At 38.2% G+C, this 24,012-nt stretch overlaps 2 protein-coding genes across 2 annotated transcripts; one reads left to right on the top strand and one right to left on the bottom strand.

Annotated features, from left to right (window-relative positions):
• Positions 1 to 1,417: 1,417 nt before the first annotated feature.
• LOC108434581 (C-type mannose receptor 2-like) lies at positions 1,418 to 6,204 on the bottom strand. The gene is made up of 9 exons (XM_017709820.1): positions 6,195 to 6,204; positions 5,761 to 5,806; positions 5,599 to 5,654; positions 5,033 to 5,422; positions 4,183 to 4,515; positions 2,935 to 2,958; positions 2,806 to 2,832; positions 2,652 to 2,678; positions 1,418 to 1,449 (listed from the first exon to the last, which is right to left on the bottom strand). The coding sequence occupies exons 2-9, from the start codon at positions 5,802 to 5,804 to the stop codon at positions 1,418 to 1,420; spliced, it is 933 nt and encodes a 310-aa protein (XP_017565309.1). The 5' UTR covers positions 5,805 to 5,806; positions 6,195 to 6,204.
• A 9,971-nt stretch (positions 6,205 to 16,175) lies between these two features.
• Positions 16,176 to 21,260, top strand: LOC108434588 (macrophage mannose receptor 1-like). Its single transcript, XM_017709829.1, has 8 exons — positions 16,176 to 16,269; positions 16,471 to 16,545; positions 16,681 to 16,735; positions 16,899 to 17,309; positions 18,994 to 19,329; positions 19,442 to 19,465; positions 20,632 to 20,714; positions 20,906 to 21,260. Exons 3-8 carry the CDS (start codon positions 16,714 to 16,716, stop codon positions 20,984 to 20,986), a joined length of 957 nt encoding a protein of 318 aa, XP_017565318.1. The 5' UTR covers positions 16,176 to 16,269; positions 16,471 to 16,545; positions 16,681 to 16,713; the 3' UTR covers positions 20,987 to 21,260.
• Positions 21,261 to 24,012: the final 2,752 nt, after the last annotated feature.

The raw sequence follows: 24,012 nt of genomic DNA, 5'->3' as shown, positions 1-24,012 counted from the left end.
TTTTCATTAATTAAGTGTAACTTTTATGACAGCTATGTATTAAAGGGATAATACAATGTATTTTTGTATAAACATTTGTTTAATAAAATCAGTTTGATCTTTGGTGATATAAGGGACTCTCCTGGACATTATTCACAACATGCGGCGGTGAGACATAAATGATCATGAACAAACCATTAGGGAAGCCTAAAGACCCAAACAGCCAATAAGATATTCTGAAAAAACACTATATGGTCACCATAACTATATTTATGTAGTGCCTTTAGACTTTTTAAATGATTTAGTAAGAATTCATAGTAGCAAATAGTAATTTGAAAGGTTAGTACTACTGACAACTGAATAAACCATTTCAAACAGATTCTTTCTTGTTTGAAGCAGTTATTTAGGTAATGATTGCTAAGGTTCTCAAAGGTTAGTCAGCTAGTTCAATTATCATATCTTCAAAGCAAAGATCCATGTAAGTAAATGTTGGTCCAGGAACAAATGTTGAATTAAGGAACCAGTTACAAGCTAATGTGGACATCTTTGGAAGTTATTAATTGCTAGAAAGCTATCTTAGCTAATTAACTAGATACTAACGTTGGCTATATTACTTGTCTTTTCTATCTGCTGTTAGATAGCCAGGTGCATAACTCATAAACAGCTTAATTATCAAAATTAACTTAATCTTCAAAGCAGCTATCTGAATAGCATGATAAATTAGCTAGCTGATGTAATAAAAGTACATTTTAAGCATTTAATTTCAGAAATATTGAGGATATTTTAAGTATGTGTGATAATAGCATTTGAATCAGTGTGGTAAAGTGTCCTTTCCAGTGTGGGTTCATTTGCAGACAGAACCTTATAAGTCTAAGCTTTAAGCGAGCTCTCAGAATTAAAATGTTCTGCATTTGTTTATTTGCAGAAAAGGCAATGTCCAAGTATCCTATGATTTTAACATTCAGTGGTCAAAAATAATTCAAAGCAATCACTTTGTTAGGATAAGAAAGCTGAAAATGAAATGTTTGATCTTCAGTAACTTAAAAAACTGCAGTGAACACAGATAGAACTTTAAAATTCTAAAATGATTCAATTTCACTTTAGAAATTGACTTGATAAAGAAAATACTTTCCTGTGGTGGAATTTATGGTTGATGTAACTGTAATAAAAACAAAACAGTGTTTTTACGTTTGTACTGTAAATACATATACATGTAAATAAATATATATATATATATATATATATATATATATATATATATATATATATATATATAGTAAGAATATACCATTATATATTATTTGATACATACCTGTGGTGGACATTTGATTTGATGATCCTGTAATGTGAGCGACAATTTATCTTAAACTTGATATAAACAAACAAACAAACTGACATGAATTGCAATAAAATTTAACTTCAGAGTAGAATACGGACACTAACCTGTAATGTAGGTTATAGCTGGTGTTACTATAATGAACACACACACACACACACACACACACACACACACACACACACACGCACAAGCAGGTTTTGAGTCTCTAAACTTAATTTGTATTCAATCAATACAGCCATTAAGTACAAATCATCTATTTTTCAACATAAAAAATAGCCCAAAACATACTTTACAGAAAATTACACAGAAGCCTCAACAACTAAGTATAATGCCACTTTTGGTGTAGTGTTTAGTGTGTCCAGCTTCTGGCTTTATTACAGATTCTTTTCAGATCAGTCTGCAGGAATATTTTACACCTCCAAAGTTCAGTTTTAGACATTGGCTGAGTTTTCTGCTTTTCACAATCCAGGTAATCCAAACACATTCAGCAATGTTAAAGTTCTGACTTTTGTGGTGGTCGGTCTATTCTGAGACAACCAGAAGCTTCGTGATTAGCAAATATTCTTTTCTCAGTTGTTTCAGCTACACATCCTTTCAGACTCATATCACTAAGTTCTTATTAAGTTATTAGAGCATAGAAGAGAAATCTGGACTTGTTAGTGGGTCTTGGCCATTTAAATGGTTTTCTAAAAAGCTGGACCAGTGACATTTTTAGGTGTAGTTTTATCTTGTCAGTCTTGCATAGACATTATGGTAAGCAGTCCTGGCCCATCAGTTTGAGACAAATATTAATTCGTTAAATAGCAGCTGTGCAATAAACAGTAACCGTTTAAATGTATTTTCCTGATTCTGATACTTTGAATGTGTTTACTACAGAAAAGGTCCGTTTTTTTCCACGCAGTAGATAAAATAAATGAGACCTACTGCTTAAAAACTGTTTTGACATAGAATGCAGACACTACCCTGTGGTGGAAGTTGTGGCTGCGATGACTGTAATGAAGAGGAAAAAAGTGTCACGTTTGTCCTACAAATACTTACACACACTTTTTTGTTTTCCTGCTCAATCCTTTTGTCCCTCTCCTGTGTCTCCATTTATTACATCCTTGGTTTTTGTCTTGTGGTAGGATAGCATTTTTTTTTGCAGTCCCTGTTTTGTGTTGTCCTGGTAGATGTTCTTTTTCAGTCATTTGTTTTCTTCCAGTTTAGTGTGTAACTATCCATTGTTCTTTGTTTCTGTCTAGTTCTTTTGTTTGATTTCTCCTTCTGTTGTGGTCTCTGACATTTGCACAGTACTGCATCTGAAATTGCTTCAAGAAAGACAATAAATGCTTACCTGTAGTGGACGTGGTGGTCAGTGTTTCTGTGATATGGGAAGAGCAGAAATGTTGAGAAAATGAATGTAGGTGATTGTAATTAAATTGTAAGCATAAACTGTAGAGACATATATTTCATTTTAAAATACGCTGCTAAAGAGGATAGACTCCTACCTGTGGTGAAAGGTGTGGATGGTGTTGCTGTAATTGGGAGAAATATTTGGTTTAAATTTGACCTAAACATGTAGCACGTATAGTATATAAACATAGGCGTATATACATAAAGAAAAGACAGACACTTACAAGTGGTGGAAGTTGGGGCTGTGACTGTAAAAAAGCATTAAACACTGAGTTCCAGTTTATCAAGCAGGTTTATTATCTTCATTCTGTTTGCTTCTGCTCTGTTGTCTGTCTCATATTGTGCTATTTTTATTTCATTTGATTGGAATGTTTTGGCTTATTTTTATTGTTTTGTTTTGCTAGTGTTGTTTTATTTAAATATCTCTTTATACAGCACAAAAAATGAGCACTGAATTAAGTATTGATTGTAATGTATTGTACACTTCAACACTGTTCCTTTTTCTCTGGGTATCAACAGTGATGTTGTTTCTAGCAGTATCTGAGCTTAGGACTAGCTTTCTCTCTAACCTGTTGGTGACTAGAAAAGAAACTTTCTCTAGCTAGACAAAGCACTTCTTGTAAGTTGTTCTGGATAAGATTATCTGCTAAATGCTGTACTGTACTGTATTAGTACTACTACTACTACTACTACTACTACTACTACTACTACTACTACTATTATTATTATTATTAGTAGTAGTAGTAGTAGTAGTAGTAGTAATAGAAGTAGTAGTAATATAAGAATAGTTATTATTCACTTCTAACAATTTTGACTTTTAATATAAGTTAATGTAACAATAGATTTTACAGGTATTTTTCGATCATCTATTTAGCTATCCATCATGAGTGGTTGACACAGTGTGAATTATTAACCTTGAAAAAAAATGCAATGCAAATATATTCAGCTGAAAATAAAATATAAGAAATGAAAGGACCTTGTGACCAAGTTTAGAAACCAATGTTTTAAACAAGAAATTTCTAAAGATAAAAAAACTATTCGGTTACTTGTCCCCTTACATATGGTTTTGAAAATAACAGATTAAATATTTTATTTAGCAGCCTAAACTAAGCAGTTATAATCTCTTTCTCATTTAATTGCTGAGTGAGTGAGAGCCTATATTTGTGCTCTGTTTAAATCTTGTATTTGGAGAGCCAACAGAGCATTATGCACTTAAAAGGCACAAGGTGGACATCCCTCTTTTTTGTGTCACTCAGGAGCCCAAAAATGTCTGTAATGTGGATTACTCTAAGAGTTTAGACACTTTCATAGGGTACCAGTGGTAGGTGATGAAAAAATAATTGTCTCAATAATTGCCACAAAATTAAACTTTGCCCCCCCCCCCCCCCCCAACACATTCTCACAACAGATTATAATATTGTTCATAACAAATTAATTGCATTGTAACTAATATTGTTTTAAAAACCACTCACATTTGTAGCAGATGAAGGGGTATGCAAAATTACAAGGAGAATCATTCCATTGACCAGAAAAATACATCCACACGGTGGTGCAGTGTTCAGTTCCTCCAAGATTATTTGGTTCTCCAGTTAGCCAGTTCTCATAAGTGGAGTTGCTCTGGTCTGACCATAGTCTAGTTCTGTAAAGGCCAATCCAAACTGCTTGTCCTGCTGTTAAGGTAAGAATCTGTTGATTCTCTATTGCGTTCCTGATGCTGGCCACGTCTGTGTGATACTGTCTGCAGTACTGACGAGCATCAGAGGCGTTCATAGTCAGACTGATCATAATATTACTGTTGGTGTACCCTGAAATAGATGGATGGATGGATGGATGGATGGATGGATGGATGGATAGATGGATGGATAGATAGATAGATAGATAGATAGATAGATAGATAGATAGATAGATAGATAGATAGATAGATAGATAGTGAAAGTACATTAGATGTTACAGCACAGTAAATACAGCACTGTGCAAAAATCAGAGACTGCCATTCATTTAATTTATAGGTCACCCATTATTAATAATAGCCTATAATAATCTTTAGTATTTAGTGTGTCTACCATTGGATTTTATTAGTTTCTATTATGTATTAAGAAACTTGCTTTCAGATTTTTAAAGAAATGTGCAAGGATGTTTTTTTACACATCCACATTTCAGTCTTAGAAGGTGGCTGCAGTTTCTGCTTCTCTAGATTCAAGTAATCCCAAACTCACTCATTTACGTTGGAATAACTTGTTAATGGAATAACTTCTTAATGGTTTGACTAGACAGATTTGAAGGGTGGACCTTTGAACAGTACAATATTGTTTAAAAACTCACCATTGTAACAAATGAATTTTGCTAGAAGGTTACAATTCACATCATTCCAAAATCCATTAGTCACCATTTGTGTACACATTTCTTTTCCTCCGTTATTATCTGGTGCATTTGAGTCCCAGTTCCTGTAATTCCTCTCTCCCACCCCATAGAAAGTATCATCATCCAAATACCATCTCCAGCTGTTCTGCAGATCCTCATACTGCCCGATCCAGATTTGAGAATTAAAGTTGCCATTTGCAGCAGCAATGACACTACTTTGGTCATTATCATTCTCAATAGTGGCCAGGTCAGTGTAGCTCTGTCTGCAGATCGCCTGTGCCTCACTCCAGTTTTTATTCACATTCACAAAATAATACTGACGAGAAAGGCAAGAAGAGAGGGTGAGGAGACCTGCAGGTGACACAGACACTGAGTAAGAAAAAGTCAAACATCAGTGGCATCTGAATTCAGACCTTTTGAAAATCTGAATATCAGTTCTAAAGGCAACTCTTGTAATATATTAGAGCATATACAGAATATTTGTGTTGCAGTGAGGTAAGTACAATAAAATATAAATTAAGACTCACTTGAGAAAAAGAGAAGAAACATGATTATTGATCTTGATGAGAACATGATTGTTGATCTGGAAAAAAATGCACAAAGAAATGAGCACTAATATTGAAATAAATGTGTAATTTGTGTTGAAAGTTGTACTAAAACAGCTTATAAAATAAAAAAAATTAACTTACCCAGTAGGCAAACTCAGCTTAGATGTTCCTTTTCTGTGATTCATAGCTATAATAGAAAGAGAAGACAACTGGACTTTCTTCACATCATTCAGCAAAATGTTTTCACCTTTATACTCTCTTCATCTTTTCTTATGAACACGCCTTTCTGTTGTTTTTCCAGCCCTTTTTCCAGCACTTAAGAACTGTTGCTCTGTAATAGCTACTGTCCTAAATTAAGTCCTAATGGAAAATGTTTAGATATTTCTGTAAGACGGCCCCAGAGTTTGATGATTCCCTGGTGGAACACAGTTTACTAAACCTGTTACCTAAATACTGGGTAGTATCAGCAGTGACAACTTATCAAATTTCTTCAGTCTTCTTTTCTTTGTTTCATGTGTCCTTGCTCTGTGGACAGTGAAGCACTGGAATTGCATACTGCAGACTGCCATACTGACCTGCTCTTTGGACCCTCCCAGTCTTATCTGTGTGCATTTTTGTTTTGGTTTTTCTAGTCTGGCCCCCTGGTCTCATGTCTCCGCCCATGATTGTCTCCACCTGTTTTCCACCTGTCCCTAGTTTACGCTTTGTTACTTAAGCCCTGTGTTTGTACGTTGTGTTTGCTGGTCTTTGTATCGGTCTTTGTCTGATGTATTGGTCTGTTTGCTCGCCGTGTTTGTACCATTGGTTAGTCTGGTTTTGTCATGTCTGCCCCATGATTTCTCCACATTGGCTCTATGACCCTGGACTGTCTTGACCCTGACTTTGGATTTGCCCTCAATAAAAGTTGCTTACCTCCACATATGTGTCTGCTACCTCGCTCCTCGCTACACTCTAAAAGGTTAAATTTTCATCAGAATATCCAGTGAAGGCAGCTGTTTCATATGGCTGATGAGAATTTAGCTTGAAGAAGAATACTTCTTCTTCCTTGCAAATGATAAAAACACTGTACATACAGAAAAGTGTGTAGATATGGAGGTGTGGGTAGCCAGTCAGAATGCAACTGACAAAATCCTGATAGTTGTAGTCATCTTTTTGTTGAGGCTGAGACTACTCTGCCGTACTAAATGAAGTGCATCAGTTACCATTGTGTCAAAGACCATTCAGGTGACCTGCTACCATAGCAGCAATATCTATGCCATCATATGAGTTTACTAGAAATGCATCAACAAGTGTTTCACTATGTATAATTTAACTTGAAAGACATCTTCTAGGGTCAAAGAGAGCTCTTGGAGCACCTGGCAATATGGCTTCACAGTGCCCTGGCAGAGGCACCTACACCCAGAAATAAGTGGTTCTTTATGTTTTTTTTTATTTTGTACGTTTTTCTACAGCTCTGGGGAAAAGGCTGTTAGCATCTCTGGTTGTGCTGGATTCGATGGCCTGAACTTTAACCAGAGTGAAGTGGCTGGAATAGGTGATGTCCAGGATAAGAAAGGTCAGATGTAATCTTGCTGAAGGGAGAGCAGATAAGCATGTTGGTGCGGGAACTGAGCACAGTGTTTCAGCATTCAGAACTGCTGCACAGAAGGAGCTGGCACTGGAACACTTTGTGAACATGCTGCTGCTGGAGGAGCTGAGAAGGAGCCGCTGCGATAAGGATGCAGCACCGAGAAAGGACTCAGGAGCAGGTGCTTCACCGCACTTGTACTGGCCGAGTCTGTGTGCTATCATTTTTGTGCTGTTAGATATCACACTCAGAAAAACAGGTACAGAACTGTGAGTTCAATAGCGCCACCCTGAGGCAGGGTGGCATATCTAGTTAGCTGAGCATCTGTTTTTCTCCTAAGAGATGGCAGAAAGTTTATTTTCAGGGATCCTCCAGAACTTTAATTTTGAGACATGAAACGGAGCATGTTATTGATGATTTAACTTTATAAGGCACATTCAATTGGGGGTGGGGGATGGGGGTGTTAAGTATCCTAATATTTACAGGAGGCATTTAGTCCCCCTGAAACTGGCCTATAGCGACGCTTCTGATAAGAAGGCAAGAAAAAATCCATTAGCACACTTAATGTTTCCTCTTTATTGATCAGTTTCATCCACCACACCTGAAACACAGTCATTATCTTCTACTCTCTCTCTCTCTCTCTCTCTCTCTCTCACTCTCTCTCTCTCTCTCTCTCACAGCTGTTTGCTCAGTTTGCGCGCCTGTCTCTCGCGGGCCTCGTACGCGTGCTTTGTGTCCGTCAGCTCTTCTAGGCGCATGCGCAGTCGGGCCATGTGGAGTTGCGCGTGCTGGCAGCGCTCGCGCAGACCCTGCGCTTCCTCGCGCAGCTCTGCAGCGGCAGCACTCAGCTCGGCCCCGCGCGCGCGACACTGAGCCTGCGCATGCGCAGCATCCTCCAACAGCGACTCCGCGCTGGACGCCACAGAGGCGTGCGCGCGCTGCAGGAACACAGTATCGGTCATCACCTGCGGGCGGAGAGGAGAAGCGGTCAGTACAAAAGGGCAATAGAGGGGAAGAGTAAAGCCACCCGAGCTAGAAATCAGGATCCATCTTTCTTACAGTGACTTATTTACTGTAAAACAGCACGGCATTAGTGAGGAACCGACATGGGAATAAAACATACGGACATTTACATATGAGATACATTTCAAATACAGTCATCCCAAGATGTATTCCACACACTAAGGTTTCTGCTGAATGTGGTGTGCGTGTGTGTGTGTGTGTGTGTGTGTGTGTGTGTGTGGGCGGGAGGTGGGGGATAGGGTGAAATATTACATTCCTGGTTAGGTGGGCAACAGTATTACAGTCTGAGGGAAGATGTAATTTGATGAATTCTGTTTAATACGAGCAAGAAAATAAACTACCAGTGTAAAAGAGGAGTTATGTGAATGTTTTGTTTTGATTTTGTGCTTGTGAAGCACATCCAGCTGTGAATACGAAAGGTGCTGTGCAGATAAAGTCACTGTTCTTCCATCCATCTATCCATCCATCCATCCATCCATCCATCCATCCATCCATCCATCCATCGTCATCCGCTTATCCGGGTCCGGGTCGTAGGGGCAGCAGCCTAAGCAAAGAGGCCCAGGCCTCCCTCTCCTCCGCCACCTCCTCCAGCTCCTCCGGAGGGATACCGAGGCGTTCCGAGACAGTTGAGAGATATAATCCCTCCAACGTGTCCTGGGTCTTCCCCGGGATCTCTTCCCCGTCGGACATGTCTGGAACACCTCCCTGGGGAGGCGTCCAGAGGCCATCCTTACCAGATGCCCGAAGCACCTCAACTGGCTTCTCTCAACGTGGATGAGCAGCGGCTCCTCTCCAAGCCTCTCCCAAATTGCCAAGCTTCTCACCATATCTCTAAGGGAGAGTCCGGCGACCCTGCGGAGAAAGCTCATTTTGGCCGCTTGTATCCGCGACCTTGTTCTTTCGGTCACTACCCAAAGCTTGTGACAATAGGTGAGAGTCAGAAATGTAGATTGACTGGTAAATTGACAGCTTTGCCTTCTGGCTCAGCTCTCTCTTCACCACGACGGACCGGAATAGGGTCCGCACTACTGCAGACGCCGCACCAATCCGCCTGTCAACCTCTCGCTCCATCCTTCCTTCACTCGTGAACAAAATCCTGAGATATTTAAACTCCTCCACTTGGGGAAAGAATTCACTCCCGACCTGGACAGAGCACTGTCACTGCAAAGTCTCCGTTCTTGTAAATGTAAATGTAACAGCGTGGCTGTGACTTATTATTACTTATAATAGCTGTAACGTAGACTCACATTACCGGTTCTGTTTGTCTTCACTGAATCCCCTACAGACTGTGCTTCGCTTTTCTGACATGAGGCAAAACCGAAGAGAAAAGTGTGAAAAGGAATGAAATAAGTTCTAAGACAGGAAAGAAGACTTGTACAGTGAGAGGTGAAAGGTGAATTTAAAGGATAAAAAGAGGATAAAAAGATGAAAGACGAAGACGGCAGTTGTAAGTATAGGTTGAACATAATTTAACCTCAACACATGAAAACACCACGCAAAAGCAGAACAAACCAGATGGTCACGGATAAAACATTTTAAATTCAAGCTCTAGGTGATTAAACAGGCCAAAATCAAAAGAGAGCGAACAAAGGCCCAAAAACACAAGAATAATCATCAGAATACTTTATTGATCCCAGAGGGAAATTGCATTTATTACACTTGCAACCATTTATATAAAAGAATAAAGCAAAAAGAGAAATTTACAATATGTACATTAGATTAAAATTCTTATGAATGCAGTAAAGTGGCAGTGACTGCGGTAATAAATATGAAACATACTGTATAGAGCAGTTCAAATTATTGCACCTCTGAGTTATTGCACATATAATTATTATTGTTACACATGTGGATGATACAATTTGGTATTGGGTATTGCGCAGATCACATCAGGGCAAAAATCAAAACAAGACAGGTATTAAACAACGCTCATAGAAACTGGGGCAATACTTCACAAAGAAGTAGGGAAAAACAGACAGTATATATAGGGCTGGACACAGGCGAGCAGAATCAATCGGGCAAAGCTGATCTGGGATAGGCTGATGCCTGAGCATTCATGTTTATGAGTGAGTCATGTGATAATTCTCTGAATTCGGGAGTGGCACATTGTTATCACACATTGTATGCATTTTTGATTAATGTCTCAATACCAACAGCACTTTCTGAACTTTATTTAGGTCACTGTTGTTTGGCACAAACTCTGGGTCTGGACTGAAAACTGGGCCATCACTGCAGTTGTTTAGTTTGCCTTTATGATTCATCAATTAGACTTCCATAAATTGTATTTCCGTATGTTATGAGGAAAAAACAGTGTCTCTGTTCAACCTGGGCTAATCAGTGTGGAAGCAGAACAGCTCATCGCTAGCTCACTGTACGAAGCAGGCAAAGTGGCCACAGGCAGCTTGTACCACAGAGCCTGAAGGGCTAGAAAGCAGCTTATGGAGGCTTAACTTAGATCTATCCTCTCTCTCCCACCATCTCACTCTGCTAACATGACTGAACCAGAACAGTTTAGCACCAGAATGCCCATCACACTGTGTAGAATGTGACACAAACACTAGAGCATGTTCATCTGATGAATCATGTGATGAGCTGTTCATCATATGAACATTATGACAAGAGCAGTTCTGACTCTGGGCAGCAGTATGCCACAGATAACTCAGTTAAGAAAACCTGGACACAAATGTGACACTTACCTTTCTGAAATTCCAAAGACAGACTTTAGCTCCGCTTAATGAGCTTTTTCTCAGTTGTGGTCATTCACTGCACACGCACTCTGTATTTGACCTGTGTTAATCTGTGACTCGTCTCTGCTCATGACGTGAGCTTCAAATCCTCAGAAGTTAAGGAGTTAACTTAACCTTAAGCCGGAGAGAGAAAGAGAGAGAGAAAGAGAGAGAGAGAGAGAGAGAGAGAGAGAGAGAGAGAGAGAGAGAGAGAGAGAGAGAGAGAGAGAGAAAGAGAGGGAGAGAATGACTGTAGAAACACTGAATGTAGAAAACAGAAAATAAATAAGCATGTATTTGGACAGAAGTATTTAGATTAATCAGTCACAACTACTGTTAGAGGCATATCGGAGTAACAATGAGAAATACCTCTATGACAACCAGTCACTGTTACTTAATAGTAACAGTGTTACAGTATTACTGTTACTGTCATTAATTATGTGCTATTAGGGGCAACCCTGCCTTGGCACTAGGCAAAGGCTTCCAGCCACCCAGGGTCCCCATGAGCCAAGGGCCCCATGTAAATACAAATTACTGTATGTACTTATGTTAAATAACATATTTCAGTATATTTATATCCATATATCCATATTGTTGTAGCAATTACTTTCAGTAATTTCTATGCAGCCCCACCTTTCCGTCATGGTTACAGTAGACTGTTCCACATCGTTATGTGAGGACATAACTTTGTAAAGACAAAGAGCAATAATCTACATTACGGAGAGGAGATTTTTCAGTGTGATTACATTACACATTATCATCTTCTCACTATTCATTCCTTTATTTCTAATTTCCTCCTTATTACCTTGCCATCCTGTAACAAATTCTCTGGCAGAGACTTTCACTTGTTTCAAGCATATTTTTTGAAACAAGCAAAATGACCTGCAAATATAAAGTTATAAGTTGAATATAAATTTCATTCAATACAACTACTTCAGCAAAAATATCTAAAAATGAGTTAAATAATCGTGTTCTATTCTGACAGCAAGCTCAAAATGCGAAATGTTAGATATAAATGCTCGATACAAGATCATTTCATTTGCTAAGATATAATTTTTTGCAGTGTAGACATTTAAAAATATGCATCCAAGGAGCCGCATTCTTGCCTTTTGCTCCTGTGTGACATTACATTTACAAACTTTTTTACATCATAAATAAATAAATGTGTTTGAAATATTCTCGTTTATCGTATCTCCAAGCATCAACAATAGCAATCATTGGTTGGTGCTAAAACTAAGAAAAAAATCTTTAATGTGCTAAATCAGTATTTGCCATCAGACTTGGTCAATTTTAGCGGGTGGATTATTAGAATCTCCTCCCAGTATTTTGCACAGTGACAGGAAAACTATAAAAGCACATTCTATGAAGCAAAAGCGCAATGAGCAGTGATCACCCCTTTGACCTTATTGTCACTGAAGGGACAATTTAATAATTCACCACAGGTTTTTTGAAAATGTCAAAAATAGGTTTTGCAATAGCAAACAGCCAATCTGCCACTGTCTGTAAAATACCTTTGTAAAGTCAGGAGTGTGCCAGCCATAATTAGAGCAACATTTAATGCAGAAAAAAATCCTATGTCTTTGAAATGAGCTTTGGATTTATTTCAGAATATGGAAAGCAAACTTTGAAAAGCTACACACCGTGATTGGACCATCTGTAGGAATCACGGATTCATGTGACTTACATCTTAATGCATCATTGTTTATGCTGAAAAATCCTTTTCCACCACTTTTTTTCACATTTCAGCTTTAGCAATATTCAAACCTTTCCACCTCGTTCTAACCTAAATCTTTTTATGCAATATTTTGGTGTATCCCATTCAGATTTTTTCAACATTCGCAAAAAACTGGTGGATGGAAAGCCTGCTACTGTTCATCAGTAGGTTTATAGAGATGTGTTTTTAAATAGTTGTTATAGCAGCAGTTTTATTATTTATTTTTATGGAACAATAACCTTTGCCCCACTACTTTTGGAGGTGTGGTGCCACCCTTTTTCTCTCTCTGTTCCTTGCTCTGGGTAAAATCACACCACTCAGCTTCCTCTATGCATTGCTCACATACTTTGGGCTGCACTAGTTACATAAAAATGCTAGTGCTGTGGGAGACGCAGCTGATGTCTCAATAGGCTATAATATTGTTAATAATATTGTATTATATAGTTTGTATCTAATTCATATCACTCTCCATTTTATTGTTCCATATATTTTATAAATGGATGTGAGACTTTTCAATAAAGAAGTATGGCAAGGCACCTATATGTGACTCTGTTGTGCACATTATTATATTTATCATCAGAACAAATGTGCAGGCATGTTGTATTTCTTCCATTTGAATTGTTTTGAAGAGGGCTAGTAAGAACAAATATCTTTTTGATAGTATCACTGCCTTTTTACAATGACTAATCAGATGGAATGCTACAAGGGGACAGCCCGGCAAATTAAATTTCCTCAGAAGTTCCTGTCTCTCTGGTCCTTCTGTTTTTTTTGCTGTGGGTCGGGGAAAACCAGCATGTTATCATTAAAGTTCCTTTTCTACAGGTGTGTCTCCATGTTGTCAAACAAGCCCTTGTTTTTGTTGAAGCCTGCACATTGTATGAGGTACAGCAGGTTTTCCATCATGTGGGGAAAGAATCACTTATCGCTAAAAGTGTAGCTGCCTCTGCTTGGTTACTGCGCAGCTGTATTTCCGGGGGCTCCAGGAGACCCTCTTTGCTCCTTAAAGACGTCTTGAATGTTAGTCTTCACATAGACAATCACAGTGTTAACTGATGTGTTTTAATTAGTAGGGCAGTCAGAGTGGTAGTGCCAGTGCCAAATAAAGCACATACAGAGCTGTCAAGCTAGAGAAATGAAAACATAGCCACTTGATTAGGGGCTTTTCTGGCCCATCAGGAGTATAGGTGATAGCTGCAATATAGGTTATCTGAGGTTGCAGATTCTGCTGGGGCTGTAATTGAAGCATCACATAACCCCGCTGGACTAGCATTCAAAAACCAGCTGTACATAAGCAGCATGAGGAACAGAGACTTCTAGTGAGACTCCTGAAAAAGAGAACTGGCCAATGACTGCCTTACTGAACACAGAACAGAGATGCTCAGAGAAAAGAAAAGAAAAAAGAAGATTGAAGGAATTTTACATTGCAATACTGGAGAGAGTCAGATGATTCAGTAACAGTCCTTTCCAACTTAACAGTTATTTACCAGGTTTAGTAGATGTTTTAAAGCATGGAAATAATCAAACTTTGGACTCCAGCCCACCAGGACCACAACTGATGACTTGCTCTACTGATGGCTGTGGCTCTACAGGTGGCTCACCAAGATAGCTGAATGTTCAAATTTATTTACAATGTTTTGGCAATCATTAGACAGTGTGATTTCTGCTTGCATGGAAAGGCATGCATAAAGAATGCAAAGTATTCAAAGTAGTCACATGAAGCCAGTTAACATTTCAATCTTGAAACATTATGTTTGTGTTATGTTTAAGAAACATGAGGAAGAACAGCCAGTCAACTCTTACATAAAGATTTCAGTATACAACTACACTGCCACAAAAACATTACTGTACATTTTTAATTCATCACGGTACAAAGAGTGCACCCTCAGAAGGTACAACATTGGTTTAAGAGTCCAACTGTGTACCTCAAAAGTTTTTTTTCCCCAGAGGAAAGGTTCATATTTGTACATTTTCATAAGCCCGATAAAAGACAGAGTGGGTTCAGTACAACTTAAAAAAACAAAAAAAGTAACTGCAGTGGCTTGTGGTACAATTATGTTCCCTAAGTCAAGGTATGAAGATGTACTCTTTAGGTTACCACTCCGGTATCAACTATAAATTATCAATTAATTTCTTAAATTCCAACATAATGCTTACATTTTGTGAGATAGTTCTTGCTTAAGTGGAAAATGATGTAAACTATTCTCAAACAACACATTTTTCTATGCTTTTAAAGCTGCCTTGATAAAGCCTTTGCTGAAAAAGAGTAGCATGGATCCTGCTGTGCTTATTTTCAAACCATCCATTTTTAAGTAACATCTTAAAGAAGATTGTTTTTAAACAATTAACTGTATGCTGGGCATCTTATAATTTACAGAAGAAATTCCAGGTTTTCATTTTAAACAATACACAGTACAGAGCCAATATGCTCCATATTGTGAATGAACTTAGGCTTAGTGTTGATTCTGATAAACCATCTATTCTTCTCCTTTTGGATCTTAGTGCAGCATTCAAAAAAACTGATCACAAGATCCTGATCTATTGACTTGAAAACTGGGTAGGCCTCTCATGATTCAAATCATATTTGCCAGGGTCTTGTTATGTAGGGAAATCATCAATAGACATAGTGTTTAACATGGAGTTTTACACAGTTAAATTTTAGGATTGCCATTTTTCTCAAAGCATATGCTACTTTTAGCAAATATGATTAGGGAAAAAAATTCCTACACTGAAGACACATGACTTGCCTTCTTAAAGACAAGACCCAACAAGTTAATTAACCTCAACACATTAATAAATTGTGCTTCAGATATTTCTCAGTGGATGTTAAAAAACTGCTCGGCCGTACACTGATGCATGACTGACTGTCAAGCTCTCCTGCTACCCTCTTCAGACCAGCTGCCCTCGCCCCAGCTACTGCCACTCGCCTTGGACTAGCTACCCAACCAACATTGAAGTTTTCAAGGACTCCTAGCTATTACTACTACTAATGCTAGAACTATTAATATTAGTAGTATAATAACTTTGTAGGTAGCTTGACCAGAGGAGAACAGGTCCCCCTTGTGAGCCTTGGTTCCTCCCAAGGTTCCTTCCTCAGCTCTGAGGGAGTTTTTCCTTGCCACTGTCACCCCTGGCTTGCTCACCTGGGGTTTTTTACATTTCATGTTAAAACTTTGTCCTTCTGCGAAGCTGCCTTGTGATAACATCAGTTGTAAAAAGCACTATAGAAATAAATTTGATTTGATTTGATTTAGCTTAATTAGAACAAAACAGATATTGACACTTCATGTTACTCTGCGCAAAAACTGATTCTATAATAAAACACAAATGTACATGGGAAAAAAACATCAAGAGTAAGGTTAGCAGGGCGTGTTCAGAAAGATAGATTGACAGATGACATGGCATGAAGGAGACTAATCTAAAATGCAGTTACGCCTGTTCAGCAGTCTCAGCAGTCCAACTATTTCCTCCTTCCTCAATATATATAAGATCCAGCAAAAAGAAAAACTTTACATGCCATTCTCCTCCCCACCACAGGCGGTCACCGTCTCCCGAATACTAGGCATTTCTTGATCCTTTGACCTCTTTAGTTGGCCATCTTGTGTATATATACCCTGTGTTTGCAGGTGCTCATTGTGAAGTCTTGTTTGGTTTTTCCACAATTCTGAGTGTTATATTTTTGATTTGGTTTTCTAATGTTTTGACCTTGCCTCTTGGTTTGTTTTTGACTACTCTTTTGGATTTGCCCTCTTTGGATTTGTCTGCTTTCTGTGGCCTGCTTTTTTGGATTTCTGACCCCCTGCTTGTTATTACCTATCTTGCATCAGGAATTAAACTTGCACTTGAATCCTGCCCCTCGTGCGAAGCAGTTTGTGACAACAGTTGTTAGCTTTTTATATCTGGTAAGTTAATTTTATTTTATGTTCAGCCAAACTGAAATATGTTTTACAGAATTGAAATTTCAAATTTGATACAACTCCCAACACAGATAACACATTTATGTCAGCATTGACTCATTTCTTTGTGTATTTGACTAGATTAACAGTGGTGTCTTTGTCCAATCAAAAATTATGTTACTTCTCCTGTTCTCAAGTAAGCCTTTATCTATATTTTATTGCACTTGCCTCATGGTAACATGTATAAGAAGTGTTTTCATGTACTCTAAGAATTGCATTCAAGATAATTGAGAGGTCTGAATTCAACTACTCTGATATTTGCCAGATTTTGCCTTTTCTCCCCACTGTGTCACCCACAGGTCTTTTCACCATCTCCTCCTGCCTTTCTCGACAATATTACTTTGTGAATAACAGGACAACCTGGACTGAAGCACAGGCATACTGCAGACAGTACTATACTGACCTGGCCACTCTTGAGAACGCAAATGACACAAGCAGTTTGACTGCTGCTGTAAACAGCAGTTATAACAACCTGGCTTGGATTGGACTGTATGATGATGTGGAGAATAGCTGGAGATGGTTTTATGATAATGAGTCCTTCTATGGGCCAGGAGAACGAGATTACAGGAACTTTAGGAAAGCTCCAGGTAATCTTTTGCTTAATGAGCCAAATAATTATGGTGGAAATGAGATGTGCACACAGATGATCACATATGGAGAGTGGAATGATATTCCATGCCTTGGCTTATCCAGCTTCATTTGCTATAACAGTAAGTATAAACAGCCATGCTGAAACCATGCTATATGTATTAAATACTTTAAGTAAACTCAGTTTTTACAACTCCAATTCCAATGAAGTTGAGACATGTAAAACACAAATAAAAACAGAATATGATTTTGCAAATCTTTTTCAATCTATACTCAATTGAACACACTACAAAGACAAGATATTTAATGTTCAAACGGATAAACTTTATTGTTTTTTGCAAATATTCACTCATTTTGAATTTGATGCCTACTACACGTTCCAATGAAGTTGGGACAGAGGCAACAAAAGACTGGGAAAGTTGAGGAATGCTCAAAAAACACCTATTTGGAACATTCCATAGGAGAGCAGGAAATTGGAAAATTGGAATTGGAAACAGGTGAGTGTCATGATTGGGTATAAAGGGAGCGTCCCTGAAAGGCTCAGTTGTTCACAAGCAAGGATGGGGTGAGGTTCACCACTGTGAACAACATTGTTGAGAACAACGTTTCTCAACATGCAATTGCAAGGAATTTAGGGATTTCATCATCTACAGTCCATAATATCATCAAAAGATTCAGAGAATCTGGAGAAATCTCTGCAAGTAAGCGACAAGTCATAAATCAACATTGAATGCCCGTGACCTTCGATCCCTCAGGCAGCACTGCATTAAAAACTGACATCATTCTGTAACGGATATTACCACATGGGCTCAGGAACACTTCAGAAAACCACTGTCAGTGAACAGTTTGTTGCTCCATCTATAAGTGCAAGTTAAAACTCTGCCATGCAAAGCCAAATATCAATAACACCCAGAAATTCCGCTGAATTCTCTGGGCCTGAGCTCATCTGAGATGGACTGATGCAAAGTGGAAAAGTGTCCTGTGCTCTGACGAGTCCACATTTCAAATTGTTTTTGGAAATCATGGACGTTTTGTCCTCTGGGCCAAAGAGGAAAAGGACTGTCCGGATTGTTATCAGCGCAAAGTTCAAAAGCCAGCATCTCTGATGTTATGGGGTGTGTTGGTGCCCATGGGTAACTTACACATCTGTGAAGGCACCATTAATGCTGAAAGGTACATACATGTTTTGGAGCAACATATGCTGCCATCCGAGCAACGTCTTTTTCAGGGACGTCCCTGCTTATTTCAACAAGACAATGCCAAGCCACATTCTGCTCGTGTTACAACAGCGTGGCTTCGTAGTAAAAGCGTGCGGGTACTAGACTGTCCTGCCTGCAGTCCAGACCTGTCTCCCATTGAAAATGTATAGCACATCATGAAGCGCAAAATACAACAACGGAGATCCCGGACTGTTAAGCAACTGAAGTTGTACATCAAGTAAAAATGGGAAAGAATTCCACCTTCAAAGCTTCAAAAATTTGTGTCCTTAGTTCCCAAACGCTTATTGACTGTTGTTAAAAGGAAAGGTGATGTAACACAGTGGTAAACACGCCCCTGTCCCAACTTCTTTGGAACGTGTTGCAGGCATCAAATTCAAAATGAGTGAATATTTGCAAAATGCAATAAAGTTTATCCGTTTGAACATCAAATATCTTGTCTTTGTGATGTATTCAATTGAATATTGGTTGAAAAAGCTTTGCAAGTCATCGTATTGTTTTTATTTGTTTTACACAACATTCCAACTTCACTGGAATTGGGGTTGTACGTAACCGGGATGATCCTAGTTGATGCTTTTCTCATTTTTAGAGACCAACGTAAACAGTTATGTTAAGATTGATAGACTTTTGAACGCCTCTGATGCTCGTCAGTACTGCAGACGGAATCATACAGACCTGGCCAGCATCAGGAACGCAACAGAGAATCAACAAATTCTTACCTTAACAGCAGGACAAGTAGTTTGGATTGGCCTTTACAGAACTAGACTATGGTCAGACCAGAGCAACTCCACTTATGAGAACTGGCTAACTGGACAACCAGATAACCTGAACTATGTTGAACACTGTACTGCTGCATCTCTGGGTAATTCTGGACAGTGGACTGATGAGAACTGCAATCAGACCCTTCCTTTCTTCTGTTATAGGGGTGAGTTATTTCTCATTAATAACTGAATCTGGTGACTTTAGTTTTAAATCTGCAAGACAGTTCTTTTTGAGAAGTGTTTGTGATCAACTTAATTCCAGTTCTCTATTTGCAGATTCATCCAGATTGCCCACCCAAGGTAAACATCTGTACTGCATATCAGTTCATATCAGATTTAATAAACTATTTCTGTGAATAACATTTGGTAAACCTCTTTGTGACATAAATATGACATTGGTAACAACTATCCTGAAGTAAGAATATTGAAAAAACAAAGGAATAACAGGGAAAGCTGATTTATTATTACACAGCAACTGAATTATTTCACTTATTATAACAAGATATTTCAGTGTATATATTGGTACATTACATTAGTATATTAAACAAATTGATTGTGGTCTAAACCAGAGGTTGGCAACCCAAATGTTAAGAAGAGCCATTTTGTCCTTTCAACATAAATGTTCTGGCTCCCAAAGTGGTTTGATTTTCTTTCCAATATACCATCTTGGCTGTAAATATCTCAGTATGTGGTAATATCCTTCCTAGTTAAGGCTAAAAATATAATACAAACAGAAACACAGACTTACTTTGCTCTGCCTTAAGCTTTAGCTTAGCTATAGCCGCTTTTCTCACACCTCCAGCAGGAAACCTTTCCCCAAGGTGGAATAGTTTCTTGTAAAGCTATCTCAATGTTCAATTTTGTACGACGCTGAAGTCAGTTTCTCAGCGGCCAGTTTCTTGTTCGAATTTTCATGTTCCACCTCAAATGGTGCTTGAGGCACCAGAATGTAACTTTGGAATGGGAACATTTGAACAAGAAGCTGGTGAACAAGAAACTGACTTCAGCTTTTTAGCTTTTGACAGTTTCTCGTTGCAGAATAAACGTATCAGGAAACCAAAAGGAGTGCTAATGAAGGCAATAAAGTCCATTTGTCTACAAATTATTAATGTTTGCCTGATGTTTGTCTCTCTCTACCTCTTTGTAGCTACTAGCTAGGCGAGATTGTTGTCTGCATTGCTATGGTGACCAGCAGTTTGTGTACCAAGGTTCAGCATTTGTTAAAACTGCGTTAAAATGATCAGCAGAACTTTATTTTAATGCAAAGGAAGATTAGTTTATTTTTACCTAAAATTCGAATTCTGCTGTGGAGCCACAACAGAGCAGTAAAAGAGTTGCATGTTGCTGACCCTCTGGTCTAAAAAGAAAAAATAAATGTATACACATGCTATCCTCTTAAACACACAGTAGTACTTTTAACAGTTGAGACCATTTCAACTGTAATTATTTTCTCCCTTTCCCCTTAGAAAATGTGATTGGATTACGGGTTAGATTCACCTCTGTGAGAAACCTGACAGATTCTGAGATTGAAAATGTGGTGCTACAGCAAGTAAGAGATCCATTGACTTGACAACATTAAACTTATTAAAAAGCTTCAAACAATATTCTCTTATTTATGGACATATATAATGACTTAAGTGAAATAACATATATTGCACAAGTGTCCTCATGCATACGTACACATCTAGGGCTGTATTTCTCAATATAGTGCAGCAGTTTTATCTAATTTTATTCTGGCAGCTCCAGATGCAACTGATCAACAAAGGACTTCCAAGCAACATGAAGATGAAACTGAAAAATGTTCGCAAGAAAAATCTCTAAGCAAAGTATCACATGTAGAGTACAACATTTAAGAAAGAGATTATTTAAAAGATTTTTAGTAAAGTATGCAGTACTGCTGTTGTCATTATACATTTATTGCTCTTTTTAAGTGAGTAGTGCTCATTTTTGTGGGTTTTTTTTTGTGTAACTTCCCTGTCTTCCACATTATATGATTTATGTGAGGCGTAATTTGAGAAACAGGTCAATGTTTATTCTGAACTTACAACTGTATTTCTTTAAGTGCAAAGTTTTGGATAAAACCTCACAAGATGTCCTTTGTGTGGTGTGTGTGTGGTGGTTTTTTTTTTTTTTTTTTTTTTTTTTTTTTTTTTTTTTATAAATGATGAATGAACCAAAACTACTCATAATAAATCATTTCTTCATTAATTTCAAGTAAAGGTTGAGAATTAGTTTTTCTTCTTTTGTAAAATTTTCAGAGATACAAGGTGGACAATATGCTGTTTCTGAGAGAAATACAGTGCTTGCAATGCAAAAACAATTAAATTAATGCAGATTGACATCTTAACAAGGTCAAGTTAAATCTTTAGATGTTATTAATGTAGCTATTTACAGTATAAAATGCAAATGAACATTTACAGTTGAAAGGGTAACAAGTGTGCTGTAATCTTTTCCATCTACTGGACAAATATCAAAATTACCTTCCCCAAAAACTATTGTGCAAAAAAAATTGAAATACAACAAAATGAGAGAAGAAAGAAGTGAATTCTGATGAAAACATACGAAAAGCTACAACTGACAACCTGGATGAACTGAATGGCACTGTGACGTCTTCCATCAGTTTTTGCAAAGAAATGTGTGTGCCAGCCAACACCTTCTGCACATTCTGTATACAGTAATAACAAGCCCTGGTTCACAGCCAAACTTAAAACAGCTTTGTCAGGCTGTGGCAGATGCCTATAGAAGTGGAGAAGGGCCCTGTACAAACAAGCCACAAACTCACTGACAAAAGAGATCAGAATGGTTAAAAGAAACAACACAGAAAAGCTGAAATGGCTTTTCAGCCAGCGACCCTGCATCAGTGTGGCAAGGCCTTGCAGACATCATAAACTACAGGAGACCACCTCTCCCTGTCGAAGCAAACAAAGCCTCTATCACACCACTGGGAACGCCATGCCCCCTTGACACTCAAGCTGAACTTCAGATTTGTATAGTGAATGTGAGCCGGTTCTTCTGGAGACAGATCACCAGAAAAACACCAGGTCCAGACAAGGTCAACATTTAAAACAGCTGGGTATGGTGCAGCGAGATATCAGCCTTTGGCTATTGGATATAACGGTGTAACTACTTTTTATCAACTTTCATAAATTTTGAATTTCAATAGCATTTCAGCTGTGTTACACGCTACACTACAAACAGTGGGGTATGGTGCAGTTACGTTTCAGCAATCATACACAACTTTTAATCACGCTATATTAATATGTATGTATTTTATCTTCAAAAGCTGCATTAATTGCAATGAATGTTGAATTTTGAATCTGGTATTTTAGCTACATTACATGCTCAAGTAGAATCCAAAGCGTGTGTGACATCACCGAAACACTGCTGATATAAATGTTGAATGTCTAAAATGTGTGTTTGATGGATTAAAAAGACTTGAGTTGCATTTTGATCCACTTACATAAGACATTTTATTTTCTACACTCTCATTTTTTAAACTAACATTTTAGATGGTTAAGGATCTATTGAACCTTCATGACTGCTGATGTCTGATGATTACTGTACCTCTGTCATCAAGCTAACTAGCTATATCAGTGTACAGGTAATATCACTTTTTACAGGTAAGACTTAATACTATTAGGACAAGTACTGGCAAGTACATTTAAGCTACAGGTTATATCAAAGTCCGTTTTCAAAACGAAATAACCATAATTTAGGGCAAATAACACAATCAGTTGTGTGTTTATGGAGCTATTGACGTTTCATTGTTTGACGGTGTCTATTATTAGCATGAGCAATAAAACATGCATTTAAATGCACTGAAACGAATTGGAGGAAAACAAATTCGTGTGCATGGATGTGGGCGTGGTCTAGAAGTGTCGATTGAAAACTTGTCTCAGTTCTATGGTATTAACACCAAAGAAAGGTATGTTAATGTTAAATGTCACCCAAACTGCAAAAGAAAAGGTGTGCGCCACTCTCTGTGGTCGTACTAACATGAATATGTAAGTCTTTACTGACTACCATAGTCCGATCAAATGTTATTAGCGCCGAAAAGACGAATATCGACCATCAAACTCACTTTACTGTGGTCGGTCTTGGCGTTTATAACGCTGTTTCACGCTGTCTGGCCGCTGTGATGTCAGAGAATAAAACTTTCATCCTTAATCATCCTTGGTTTATTGTCTGTTGAAATTTCATATCCATGGGTTTAAATAGCTAAAAACTAAACCAAATGTTATATACTTAAAAATTAAACTATCATAATATAAACACAATTCCAGGAATGATATACGGTAAATCTAATAAACAAATAAACACGTGAAGTGTATCAGGCTTGATAAAATGTTATATATGATATCGATATGATATTAGGCTCTAATATACATGTAGCTGTTTGCTGTCTGAAAGTTCTATCAGAAGGCTCCATATGTTTCAACAGAGCCCTGGCTGAAAAGAGAAGGCTCAGTGTGCGTCGACGGAGCCCGAGCTTGGGGCTCAAGATGGGCCCCACGCTTTAGAATAAGCTGAAGCTATTATAATAGGAATCAGATGTGAACTATACCTTAAAGACAACAACAACTGGGGTATATATTTCTGCTCCCGAAGAGACCGGGTAGAGAACGTGTGTGAGACGTCTGTATGAAAAGCGCTGCTTGAATCGCAGGCAGGTCACCAACAGCCACACAATCCTACATGACGGTAGACACTATTGCACGACCAACCAGCCCAGGTCAAGACAGCAAGAACAACACAATCACACATCTCCAAGCTATCAGTGGCAACTTTTTACACGGCTTCAGTCGCTCTCAATTAATATCTCGCGACCACGGCGGAACGAGCATTAT

Source organism: Pygocentrus nattereri, chromosome 2 (assembly GCF_015220715.1).
Source record: "Pygocentrus nattereri isolate fPygNat1 chromosome 2, fPygNat1.pri, whole genome shotgun sequence".
Classification (NCBI taxonomy): Eukaryota; Metazoa; Chordata; class Actinopteri; order Characiformes; family Serrasalmidae; genus Pygocentrus; species Pygocentrus nattereri.
Note: the sequence above shows the minus strand (reverse complement) of the source record. Positions and strands in the feature narration are given on the sequence as shown.

Coding starts and splice junctions, on each gene's coding strand:
- LOC108434581 (XM_017709820.1), bottom strand. CDS start 5,804: ATGAATCACAGAAAAGGAACATCTAAGCTGAGTTTGCCTACTGG. Junction 2,679..2,805: donor ATCCACACCTTTCACCACAG/GTAGGAGTCTAT, acceptor CCCATATCACAG/AAACACTGACCACCACGTCC. Junction 1,450..2,651: donor GACCACCACGTCCACTACAG/GTAAGCATTTAT, acceptor TGTTCATTATAG/TAACACCAGCTATAACCTAC.
- LOC108434588 (XM_017709829.1), top strand. CDS start 16,714: ATGTTACTTCTCCTGTTCTCAA. Junction 17,310..18,993: donor CAGCTTCATTTGCTATAACA/GTAAGTATAAAC, acceptor TCTCATTTTTAG/AGACCAACGTAAACAGTTAT. Junction 20,715..20,905: donor AAAATGTGGTGCTACAGCAA/GTAAGAGATCCA, acceptor TTATTCTGGCAG/CTCCAGATGCAACTGATCAA.